The sequence below is a fragment of the Limulus polyphemus genome, unplaced genomic scaffold (assembly GCF_000517525.1).
Source record: "Limulus polyphemus unplaced genomic scaffold, Limulus_polyphemus-2.1.2 Scaffold3110, whole genome shotgun sequence".
Taxonomy (NCBI): domain Eukaryota; kingdom Metazoa; phylum Arthropoda; class Merostomata; order Xiphosura; family Limulidae; genus Limulus; species Limulus polyphemus.
Window position 1 is genome coordinate 119,626 of NW_013668720.1, and position 13,648 is coordinate 133,273.

General features: G+C 32.0%; 1 protein-coding gene across 5 annotated transcripts in view; it reads right to left on the minus strand.

The window, feature by feature from the left end:
* LOC106468680 (centrosomal protein of 89 kDa-like) overlaps positions 1-13,636 on the minus strand; it is a 121,237-nt gene extending 107,601 nt beyond the window's left edge. For 2 of the 5 annotated variants that reach the window (XR_002612694.1, XM_022397043.1), the window contains exons 1-3: positions 13,542-13,636; positions 11,984-12,123; positions 3,356-3,561 (exon numbers count right to left, since the gene is read on the minus strand). Coding sequence is in view for 4 of the 5 variants with exons in the window: in XM_022397043.1 (XP_022252751.1) it covers positions 3,356-3,561; positions 11,984-12,123; position 13,542 (347 nt within the window). In the remaining variant the exon portion in view is untranslated. The other 3 variants (XM_022397045.1, XM_022397046.1, XM_022397044.1) reach the window with 3 other exon arrangements.
* Between the last annotated feature and the right edge of the window lie 12 nt (positions 13,637-13,648).

Consider the following 13,648-nt stretch of genomic DNA (forward strand, 5'->3'; position numbering starts at 1 on the left):
GGTTCAGCAAGTGATAAACAACCAGCAGCACCAATGCTTTGCTGAGAAGTATGGTGGGCAAGGCTATCAGTTTCAAATGATGGCTCAGCAGGTCCAGAAGAACCAGCAGCTTGTGGTAAAAGCTACTGCTACAGTTCTGAAAAACTATCCGAGCCTAAGCTGAATCTGGCCACATAGTTGGAGAACATGGCAAACAGTTTGTGTCAAAAGGCTTGGTGATCAGCCCAGCTCTCTCACAGCTGGATGGAGTTTGGCATGTACCTGAAAGGGTACAATGGCAAGAAAATAAGTTTCTGATTGACACAAGACTTCATAATACTGGTAAATCTCATAATATATCATAACCTCCAATGAGATAACCACTTTGGCAAATCAATACTAATTTCATTCTGGCAAATAGCAATAGACTATTCACGAGTGGAGAAGCTGATCTCTAGCTGCATCTAAGAGATGTCACTCAAAGAATGAAAGCAACCATCTCCAACCTCATTTCTGGCATTAGCATGGAATGGATATGCTGTAGAAACTATCAGTGCAACTAATAAACTGATATTCTATGGGAGAGTTATCCGAGGTTGGCCAGATCAAGCTCAGAAACAGTGGACTGCATGACTGTATGTAATAAAGGAAATAACAGTACTTCTATATAAATATACGTAGTATTCTATGGTTTACTAGGATGAAGTCTAATGTGTCAGTGCTGTATAATTTGGATAAAAAGCCCATGCATGAAATAAACAGTTTCATGTTCAGAAACAAGCAGCATTCATTCAGGCAGTTATCTGTTTAAGGAGGTAATAAGCCCCAGGGTTGTTTTCTAATTATGGATAATTGGTTATCCAGCTTTATGCTGAAATGATCATTGGTGTGGTAAGAGAAGGAAAAGTGACCACACCAACTGAGTTGAGTCTTTCACACCATATCTGAAAGCATGTATGTAGCTACCATCACATCTGAGATCACTATTTCAATGCAAATAATCTTGACCAAAAGCAGTGAAAGCAACTCAGTGACTTGTTAGTTGAGTATGACAACATATTTATGGGGCCAGATGGCCAACTGGGTTGAACAACAGTGACTTGCCACAACAAAGATACAGGCAGCACTTTTTAGCGCATATGTTGAAATATAGTGAATGTTGAAATACAAGATCAACTTACCAAGAGTGCTTGGTCATCTCCAGCAGTGATTGTCAGGAAGGAGGAACATATAAAATTCTGTGTTGGTTTTAGATGAATGAATGTAGTAACTCACACTGATGCCTTCCTTTTGCTGTAAACAGTTCAATGTTTGGATTTTTGGAAGGTTCCTGTTGGTTCAACCCTTTAGACTTGCAAAATTGGACTAGATGACAAAAACAGACATAAGACTGCTTTTATCATGAGAGATAACTTGTGTGAGTTTCATTTCATGCCATCCAAGAATTTAATTGAGCTTACACTGAAGGTGTTACAAAGGGAGATGTGCCTGGTCTACCTCAATGATGTTTTAGTGTTTGGATGGATACATAAGTCTATGGCTTAGAAATTAAGAATGGTATTCCAGTGGATAAAGAAAGCAAGCTTGACAGTGGAACCAGGAAAATGAGTGTTCATGCATACAGAAATGGAATTTCTCAATCATGTTGTATACAGTCTCTTTACAGATCCTGTTAAAATAGCAGTGGTGAGACAATGGCCTCATTCTGTGACCAATTGAGAAATTTGCAGTTTCCTTGGTTTTACATCATTTCACCAACAATTTATGGCCAACTTCTCCAAGATAGCAGTATCATTGTCTGCTGTCATTAAAATTAAGATGTACTTTGAAGGGAACGAGAGATGTGAACAGGCATTTCTATCCATAAAGCTTGCTTCATGTTAGCATATCTATGACAAGACAGTACATTTTAGTTAGACATCAATGCCAGTAATAATGGAATTGAAAAAGTGTTATCACAGTTGTAGGATGAAATAGAACATGTAATTGTGTACATTAGTCATACACTTGTGGCTCCTGAATGCCAATGAAGAAGGAACTGCTTGTAGCTGTAGTCTTTGTAAAACACTATTGCCACTGCTTGTATGGTAGGAAGTTCACTATCTAGGTGGACTAAGCTTTGCTGAAATAGTTAATGAACTTTTAAAACTGGAAGGGATAACAGCACATTGGATAATAACATTGTAAGAATGACTCTGTCACAGTACATTGCCTGGGGCTACAACATGACACTGCAGAAAAACTAGCTTGAAGTACTGTCAGACCCTGTCTGTTCATGGAATGTCTTGATCCTGGATACTGAGTTGGAGTTGAAACCACTTTCACCACAGCAATACATTTGGAGATACCACTAGTTGATGGATGATGCAATTAACATTTTGGGAAATCCAGGAAGTGCAATTGAAAGATCCAGATCAAGCAAGCCACTCCTTGCCATGCAGCTAGGTAAACTTTCTCATTTTAATTTAGAATTATTTAATTTTTTTTCATTTATTCTAAGTCTACACACTCTTGGCATGATACTTGGTCAAAAAGTCATTATATGGATTTTGTTCTAGCTGCCTTTGTTCCTTTATCAATTTATGGAGACAATGCCTGTTCTTCCCATGGGAGGATTGGCTGTAATGCTTCACATTGAGCAAAAATGTTGACAGCCAGTATCCTTCAATGATAGGCTAGATGATATCTCGAAGTTATGGTTTCCCCTGTGTTCAAAAGAGAATAACCAGCCACATAGTTGGGTTAGTTGCAATGGGTAAATCTGAAGTTTCCAATTAAATGAGAAAGGTTGGCTTTAAAAAATTCCTGAACTAGATCTTGATTGAAATGGTTAGTAGGTATACATTTTAAGGGAAAACACCAATTTAACCAACCCACAAATCCAGTGAAAGGTGACAGTAAAGTGTCCATAGGCAAATCCATACACTGGTTTTCTGTCTCTGATAAATAAAGGTTGTTTTCATTGTGTGTTAAACACCATGTCCAGTCTATTTATGGCTTTGCTCCAACTCAGTTTTAGTTAAATTCGTTATTAATTCTTAACATATCCTGCTGATCCTCTGCTATAAAGCAGACCTACCTAATATATTTTGACAAAATCAGTTTCATCTGAAAATACCACAGCTAACATATTATTCTAATGTCATCTAAATGGCAGAATACAAACAATACTGGTCATGCCTGACTATATTGTTTGAAGCATCTAGTTTTGCGTGCTGAATTTGATTTGAATATTTTTTACATCTCTCTTTCAGGAGTACTGTTTTTTAAATAATCTAATAACCTTTTTTTTTGTCAGAAATATTTCATCAATGTTTAAAATATTAGATTTTTAAATACTAATAAATAAATATATATATACATATAAATGTATTACCCATGATCAGCTTCATCTTCTGTAATTTCTACTGGTTGGGTTTCTTCCTTGGGATCTTCTGTAAGCTCAAAAATACACTGGCCTGTTTTTGTGGCACAGAGAATCCCCTCTGCAACAACAGAGACTGAAGTGCTGGCAGCTGGAGTTGATGCATGAGGAAATCCAGTTAAACTAGCTTCTGTTTCAGGAGAATGGGCTGCATCAGACTGTTAAGCATAAATTATCTTCATTTCCTACACTTAGTAGACTAGTCAAGCCATACAACAGTGAAAGGAAGGTTTTTATTTGTAATAATCCAAACAATTCTTAACATCTTTTTTTTTGTTTTAACTTTATAATATTCTAGATGGTTCCAATTTACTGCTATTTTATCATAACAAGAATGTCCATCCATACATTTGAATAGATTAAGATGCCAACCATTAAAATGTAAGACGTTTTAGTTCAAGAAGTATCCATAATTCAGGAGAGAAACAAGAAAAAATATAAAGTATATCAATTATTATTTTTAAAGCTTAATAAAAACATATATGTAAAAAGTATATTTAAAAAAAATGTATGCTAAAGTACCCTCCTATGGAAACTAGTGGACAAAAAAGTATGAATGACATGAATTTTCTGTAAATTTGTAACAAACCAGGATATAGTGATGTTACATTGATTTATTCTACACTGTTCCAATATCATTTATTTCACAACATACACACTTGAGAATGTATTAAGATATTAACCTGATCACAGTTGAAATGTGAATTTTAATTGAGTTCATGGGAAAGAATTTTTAAAAACGTTTTTGAAAAACATTTATTAATCTATGATGAAAAAAAAATCATTTGTTTTGTAGTTTACCCATTTTAAAAAAAAACATTTTGAAAAAATGTTCATTAATTCCGTGTGGTGCATGAGAATTAATGAAAATTTTTATTTGAAGTGATCACAGCTTTGTTTATATCTCTTTGCCACCCCTATTAACTTGACACCGTCTACACATATTTCCCTGATCATTATTATTGTTGTTAGTAGTAAATTACTATTTTATAATTTTTTTAATTTATGTTTATTACTTTTCTGTATCATTTTAATTCTAAAACCCATTTGCTATCACTTTAATATTTGTTTTCCATTCTTAAAACTGTTTATAGAACCATTTCAACAATTTTCCTTCTACAGTATTTTTGTTAACGTGCTCCATGCAGTACGTATGTAATTTAGAATTTTTTTATATTCTAACCCTTCAACAATTTTGTCTAAGCCTTTTTTTCTATGTAACATGGTTTAAACTGCCTGATGAAGAGCTTATGCCCTAAATGTTATAAATAAATATAAAGTTTTGTCATAGATGTGTGTTTTACCAATTTCCAACTCTTTTTTCACTATTTTTCTATGTCTTGCGGTGTTTCCTACTATGTGTTTTTTCTCTGTCTATTCAAACTGCTGCTTCTTGACATAACTATAAATTCTTCAAGATTTTAATATCTGCCTGATCTACCCCATAGCAGGATCTTCATTAACTTCTCATGGTTAACACTGTCAAAATCTTTTTCAACCTACTCCATTACAAAGTGCTAAGAACAGTGTCTTCTAAGCTAGATCACATACATATAATCTGCTCACTTACAATTCACTGTTCAGGTGTAAATGGACCAGGAATCTTCAGATACATGTACATAATCATATCCATAAAAAAATTCACTGTGTATTATTTCTTGGCACTTGTGTATAATATTAAAATAATAAATAACACACAATGTTAAAATAAGTACACAATTAAAAACATTTTAATTAAGGCCAATCTATGACCACTAAAAAGTTGACTCTACATGTTTCAATGTTGCAGTGTCATCTCCAGGAGTGAGTTGCAAGACATAATTGTGTCTTATTTATACTTTTTTTTTGTTAAACAGGTCATGTGACCTATATACAGGATTAAAATTCCTGCCTGATTTTTCTAAAGAAGGTCATCCCACATTTTTGCATAGATATTCACCGGACCTTCATCTCTATTTAATAATACATGATCTTTTTAATGTTTAATTATTTCCAGGGATTGTTAAATTGAGAATAAATTGTTAGAAAATAAAATTCCAGCAGTTGAAACTGTAGATATACTTGAAGGGTTAGCTATGGAATCCCTACTTTCACTGTTGTTGTGTGACTTGTATGTGGATGTACTTGAAACTAAAGCCATAAATGGTGTAATATGTAAACATGATATTTGGATCAGATATGTAAATGACACATTCTTATTGTGGAACTATAGTAATAAGGCATTAATTGAGTTTGTGTGCTATTTGAATTGAAAAATAATAGTTTGCCTTTTCTAGATGTATTAGTAAAGAGGAATTTACAAGGTAATCTAGAAACATCTATTTACTGGAAACCCTTTTGTGTTCTTATGCTTCCACACAATGAATCATGTCATACTAGATCACAAAAATTATCTGCATTTTACACTATGTTCACAGAATTTTGAAGATATGTAATAAACAAAATGAATTATTACTAATGAAATTTATAGCACCTGAAACGGGATTTATCCCAAATATTGTAGATAGAGCTGTCAAATTCACTAATGTGGTAATGCCTGATCAAAGTATTACTTTAAAACCCAGTTATGAAGAAATTAAAAAGGAAGCTTTAATCTTGCCATATGTTCCAGATCTAACTAATAATTTATTGAAAGTGTTTAGAAAACAACAAATATTGTATCTTATATTCAAACTGGTTAATAATATTAAGCAAATTTTAGGCAACATAGTTAAAGGAAAAAACAGGAATCTATAAAATTGAATGTGAATGTGGAAATATTTATATTGGACAGACTAAACGTAATTTAAAATAGCATTTAATGGATCAAAAAGGATATGTAAGAGAAAGAAAAATTAAAATTCAACCATAAGAGATCATGTACATACAGTATATACAACATAGAGCATTGTGGGAAAAACTGTACTATTGGCTCAACCAAAAAGTATTATAGCCAATGATATTTGTGAATCCTTGGAAATAATTAAACATAAAAAATATCATGTATTATTATTAAATAGAGATGAAGGTCCAGTAAATATATATACAAAAACGTGGGGTGACCTTCTCTAAAACGTTGACACAGGAATTGAAAATCTGTACATAGGTCACATGACCTATTCAACAAAAAAATTATAAATAAGACATAATTATGTCTTTTAACTCACTCTTGAAGATGAACATGTAGAGTCATCTTTTTAGTGGTCATAGATTGGCCTTGATTAAAATGTTTTTAATTGTGTACCATAGGTGCCTGCAGGAAGGGGTGAGTCACTTCACCCCTCTGGATTTTCAAAAAGAAAAAAAATTACTAGATATGTAAAATTATTCTTCTATGTTATTGGAAAATCATAAGGTATTTGTATTTCAATTTCATAATTTTTTCAAACTTGAGTTACTTTACCCCCCTAATTTTTTCTGCAGGTGCCTTTGTTGTGTACCTATTTTAATGTTGTGTGTTATTTATTATTTTAAAATTCACTGTGGTTTTTGTTGTTGCCAAACATAATAAAAACAAAATGTTATGATATGAATGCCTTTTCTAGGATGACAAAAATTATCATAATTAATTATACTTGTTATAAAACATTAGTATTAAGCCTATTATACTTTTTCATCACATTCTTTATCTAGTTCCTCAAAGATTTTCAAGAATTAGAAGATTGTATAATAATAGTGTTCTAACCACATTATGTTCACCATATAAGACAAGTATAATTAATAATAATGAAAAATACACTTATTGTAAAAAATATCAATAATCTTAGAAAGAAATTCCCAGTAATATATACATACATATGTAAAGTTGGTAGGTTAGTGGAATTTGCTAATCATCAAGCTTATTAAGCAATTAAATTCAATCAACTGATAATTCTCACAAGACTTGGCTTGTTGCAATAACTAACCGAAGGGATACTCAGGACAGGAAATTCATAGGGGCCATGGCAGCAATAGCCGCTGTATTTTTCAAAATGGCAGTGGTGCCCTCAGAAAATCACTAAAATCCATGGCCTTTGGCCATCATGCCCTCACAATCTAAATTTGTATACTGCAATAATGGGAAAAACCACTGGGGATCACAAGCACTGGACATATAATATACAACCTTCAAAAACTACCTTGTTACGAATAATGTATCACATAAAATGCATGTAGTGGAGGGAGCAAAATTTTTGCTTTGATCGACAGTAAAACATTCATGTGGTTTGTTGAGTCATACTGTACCACAGGCTCTTAGTAGTAGTAAGCAATTGAAATTGGCACTCAAACAACAAACCCACAGAGCTAACACAAAGATCCACAGTGACAGCAGTATGTGATAATCAAAGTCAGCATGTACATATGCTAGTCAGAGTGAAGTGCACTACTGCAAATACTCCTTGCACTAAACATGTCGAAAAAGGAATGAGTTAAGAGGGAGAATGGAGTGAAACTTTTTTCTGTAGTGGCAAAGTGCCAGAAATTAGAACTTTTTTCATAGGTAAATATGTAGATTATATCCTGATTTTTAGACATAGCATAGCAGCTCATAAAATAGCTTTATCGTCTCTTGACCGATTTAAGATCTAATTACAGTTTAGAACTCAGGAGGTCAAATCCTTTTGATTAATGTATTTGACCATGCCCAAAGTCTCACAGATTAATTTACTCTAATCCTGCCTAAAAGAATTTCAAGTGCTGCAGCTATTGAGAATTCCTTCATTTATAAAATGAAGGGAAATAGGATATGTCAATAATTTGACTACATAAATTTTATATGCAAACCCATCAAAGATTTAGGCCTACTACATTAGCTAGCTAGGGTTAATGTTACTGAATTACTAGTGACAACACATGATTTATAGGTTATGACCATATAGTGATTTATAAGTGACAACCATGTTGTGTAGGCCTAGTTTACTGTTTATTGGTACAAGTCTATGTTGGAAATTATGTAAAAAAATACTAGTAGTAGTAGTATTGTTTGTAAATAGAATGTTGACCTTATGTCATTGCAATGTGTCTTTCTATCTCTCTGTCTGTCCATTAAGGTTTTAAAAGGGCTGCTTTTTGTAAACCATGTAACTGATTTTTGTCAATCTTGGTCATGCAGTCAGACATGTTAAAATTAAATTTTATTGGTAGAAATACGGCCTTTAAACTTTTCCTCCTCCCAGGGATTTTGACTTATCGTTCTCAAAGTTAGAAAAAGTAATAAACGGATAGAGGTCCATAAAAGTTGTATATAATTCTTAAGTCAAAGGTAATTTGGGGTTAGGAGGGGGCAAAAGCTAGAAATCTTATAAAGCACTTGTTCTATTTATGTGTAAGTCTGATCTTTATCAAAGTTGGATAAATGAGTAAGTGAATAGAGATGCATGAAATTTATTCATGACTTGTAAGGTCACCAGAGGTCAAATACTGGAAACCTTTAAAATGCTACTCCTCCCAGGGATTTTGTTTGATCCTTCTCAAAGTTAGAAAAATTAATAAGTGAAGAGAAGTGCCTAAATTGTTGTAGACAATTTTCAGGTCAAGCGTCATTTGGAGTCAGGACGGGACAAAAACTAGGAATTTTATTAAGGTCACAGGGCCTTTTAAATCAGCATCATACCTCCTTTTATAAAGCTGTTGTACTGTTACTTCATAACAGTATTAACTTCATAGAGTATTAACTTTAACAAATAAGACTTACTTCATAAGTCTCATTGGTTAAAGTTAATATTTACCTACCTGATAAACATAATCTGGAGGGATAGGCCAGTATCCCAAACAACCAATGAAAAAATTAATATTATATTTACTAAACTAATTGGGAAACTCATTTCTGTTTCATTAAAATTTATGTGTACTATGGCCTTAGTGCCCTCCAGTGAATTGTTTTTGGCCTTGGTGCCCTTGAAAATGAAACAAAATTCAAGGCCTAATGGCCTTGCCCTAAAATGATGAATTTCCTGGTCTGCATTCAGTAGAGCACATACCCTCACCTTACAGCATTGATCATATTTGGCTCTCAAAAAACATTAAAATATGTCTGTTTGTCTGTCATTATCAACAGACACAGACCATTTTTGGCAGGACAATGATGAATAATATTCTACACATGTCCACCAAATTTCATCAAAATCCAATCATTTTTGACTGAGTTATAAATGTTAACAGATATGGATTTTTTTATTTTTTGTGACCTTCTTGTGACCCTGACCCATCAAAAACTAATCAATTCTAAGATGGGTCATAATCCAAATGTATACCAACTTTTGTCCAAATCCATCCTGCCATTTTCCAGAAATCTTGTTGACAAACACACACACATGGGGTGAAAACATAACCTCCAACTACCTTTGGTGGTGGAAGTAAAAATAGTAATTGGAGAGACTAATTTTGATTAGCTGATTATTTTCATGATTTATGGCACTAATCAGTTAAGCTGAACAACCTTGTATTAATCAAAGTCAATAATGAGAAATCATAATGGCAATATTTTGATCATTTCTACGATTGTAATGCATGAGTAATAATCAGAAACACTAATCAATTTATTCTAATTTTGAATAATTATTATACGTGACACTAATTGGTGTAATTGATGCTCATAGGTAATTGATTACATTGATTATTTGAATTAACACCGTGCACAGCATCAGTCCAATGGACTGATGCTGTATTGGATGACAAATTTTTATTATAATTCTGAGTTTATTATGTGTATCTTCACAAAATTTGGCAAGCTTTTAGTAAACATTAAAGTATGCAGTACACAAAAAAATCTGAACTTTAATAAAGCACCTCCACTAAAGATTTGTCTTTGAATTTCCAATGTCTTTACTGAGTAAATCTAAGTGTAAGGTGATTTTCATGCTAAGAATAATAATACTTCTTTTCACCTCACAGTTTCCATATTTAATTTTCATAACCTATAAAACAACCTAAAAGAATAACAGAAGTTTCTTCTCTGTAGAAATATATTTTATTCACAACTGGTTTCATTTAATTTTATTGCTTTACAGCTGCAATTAGACCATCTCAGAGTATGCTAAAATCATTTCTTGTAGCATGTCACCTGTTTATCACAGCAAGACAGCTTTGTGTTAACAAACAATTGAGTTATAATCATGACATGCTATGTGAACATGGTTACACTGATATAGGATACTGAATTATGTGACAAACCTGATTTAATTTTTTCATTTAGGTTTTCTTATCCAACCTAGTAAATTTCTAATTTTTTCATTTTTTTTACCTTTATAACAATAAGTAAAAAACTTTTCTAGATTCATATTCACAAAACAAACAAAAATGTACTGAAACACAGAGCAAAACCATCCAAAGAATTTTACATAATTTACTGACACTTCAAAATTTAGCATTCTCTTAGCAGTCTCCACTTTTTTGTTTTGGTTGCTATTGTGTTACCTCAATGGGTAGAATGGCTCTGTGATAATGTTCTGTCTTTCAGCTACTTATTAACATATATATAAAAGTTACATTACATTTATACTTTTACTCTTAACTAAATGAACTAAATTTTGTTAATTACATTAATGATAGGAATTAGGTATTGTGATCTTCTTGTTTAACACAATTCTATTACTTAATAATTTGCTTGAAAATTCAGAAAACAAGTTTTTTTTTAAATGTTTAGAAACTTTCCACATTTATAAAGATTAGAATAAAATATTGAACTTTTAATTTAAAAAGATAGTATTTCCAGAAATTAGAAACTAGATTGGAATATTTAAACTAGTAATACACAGTTCCTCAAAATTTTCCACAAAAAAAAGACATTATCCAAGATGTTGTCAAAAACCACTCTCATCAGTTATGTGGTTTTTAATGTTCTTGTACAGGGATTATATTTTTATTTAAATTTATGAACTATTCTACACATATTAAGGCCATTCTCAATTTTTTTTAAATGACATTATTGTAAGCCATCACATTGTAAACCAGGGTGCAATTTGTCAAATTTCCAGTGATGGGGATAAAATACCCAAACAAAAAAAAATATTGGCTAACCATGACACATCTGTACTACACAGTTTAAACACCGAGATCCATCAAGAAGTTATTTATATATATACCGATTCCACTACAAAAATATATATATATGTATATATATACACATATATACATTGTTTTATATGGAATGAAAAGTCAATTACAAAAACTACTTACACCACACAGCAACTAAATATAACTTAAAGAGCACTTGTGACAATTACTTGCTCCTTTACACTGCATAATGTAAAAAACTGAAACAACAATAAAATAAACATTGTAGATATTTTTTATAGGGATTGTTAATTTCTTTTTCAGGGGGGGATAAATTCATCATACCCTAAAGATGATAAATGAAAGTGCAGCCCCTAGCTGCAAACAAACATAAATACCCTTTTGAAATTTTGTTATATAAGAAGTGTATGTGTGTAATTTTTTTATGCTAGAACTTTTGTTTTGTTTAAATATCACTATGGCTGGGACATATATTTCCCAGGGCACATACATCTCAGCTGCAGTAAAAGGGTTAAACTTTTCCTACATAGTATTTGTCTCTTTCAGTGAAAGATGCCACAAAATTCAACTACTTTACAATAGCAAGACCAAGAAAAGAGAACTCACTTGAGATCCAGTTTGAGAAGTTTTCTTTTTTGGCCTTTTGAGGATTGGAATCCATCTGCCTTTGGTTTTTTTCTCTGAATGTGTAGTGGCCATTATGACAACATTTACTTCCACAACTATCAAGAAAGAATCTAAAAGCACTAAAAATTAATAAAAACAACAATGTGAATGTAATGCACCATTAACTATGAATTATCTTATTGCTATAAGATATAACAAAATTTGAATTTAGGTTAAGAACTAAACACATATCTCTCTCTTTACTCAGTAGCAATTTGGTCTACCACCTAGCAATAAATTAGTTTCAGTAATTTGATTGTGAAGTCTTAACATTTGAATAAATAAATTACAGTCTGTTTGGGGTGAAGCCAAGGCCAGTTTAAGACCAGTGGGCCCATACACATCAATTCTGAGGGACCCTCTTTTTACACATTTTGTTTTTATGGCACTGAAATTTTATCTGTCAAAACAGCCAGTTACTTGACATAATGCTTTTAAAATGCTACAGTTTCCAACTTAAAAAATTATCAGAGAAGGGTATTCAAAAAACATAACCATCAATGCATCTTTGCCCCCTTGGCTTGAGTGTCTACTGTAATCAGTACTGTGCCATTGGTAGATTTGGCTAATATGGCCCAGGATAGAAACTACAAAATACTAGTACTACAAGTAAAATTCCAAATGTAAACTTACTTCATGCTGCAATCGAATTATGATGTTATAGTACAGTGTAAGTAGTACGACAGTATTACTCACTTACTGGTATTATGATTATATCATTATTAGTTCATACAATTTATGAATAAAGCTTTGAGAAATGAAAAACGTATGCTTAAGTCTTTATTAATATTGTTAAGGCTTGAGAAATCTTACATGTACAATGTAAAAATTCAACCATCCCACTATTACTATTAGTATCTTACTTTCACTTTCAAATAAATAGTATTATCAAAAACAAACATTAATAATTAGCTCTATTTATCACTATCAGCTCTTCTAGCACTAAAACTTACATTATAAAGAATTCTAACTTATATGTAAGTAGAGCTAATTGATAATATCTATAGGCTTTGTTTCCCTTTTTCTTCACCTAAATTAACTGATACTCATAAGTTATTAACACTTCAGTTCAACTTTTAGTTTCAGTTTTAAAATAGTGTAAATTGCACACAATATGTTGATTTATAAAGTAAATCGATCAATGGTGGGGAAAATGGAAACATATGTATATATCTTCCAAAACTCGTTGCATTTTATAATTCTTCAGGAGTAGTGAATTCTATTTTGAGAAATCGAGATGTAAATAATTAAAATATAGATATTTAATACTCCATCTTAATTTAAAGAAAAACAAAAACATACATCAATGTGTTCCCTAAGGCCATCTAGTAGTAATGTTTCTATATTAGGAGTAAAAACAAAACGACATTTTTTATTTTATTTTGCACAATGAAAGATTAAATCTTCATTATATACTTCAACTGACTAGTTTCAGAAACTAAGCTAAATCAGTTGACCTCAGAGATAAAGAATTCAGAACTAGCTGGAATTTGCTTACTCCTCTCCTAAAGGTGTGGCGACACAAAGATACTGTTACGTCACTAGTCGTTAGTTAATTTTCCGTAAAAATTCTTTCCGAAGAAACTTTAGCGATACAAGTCCTTT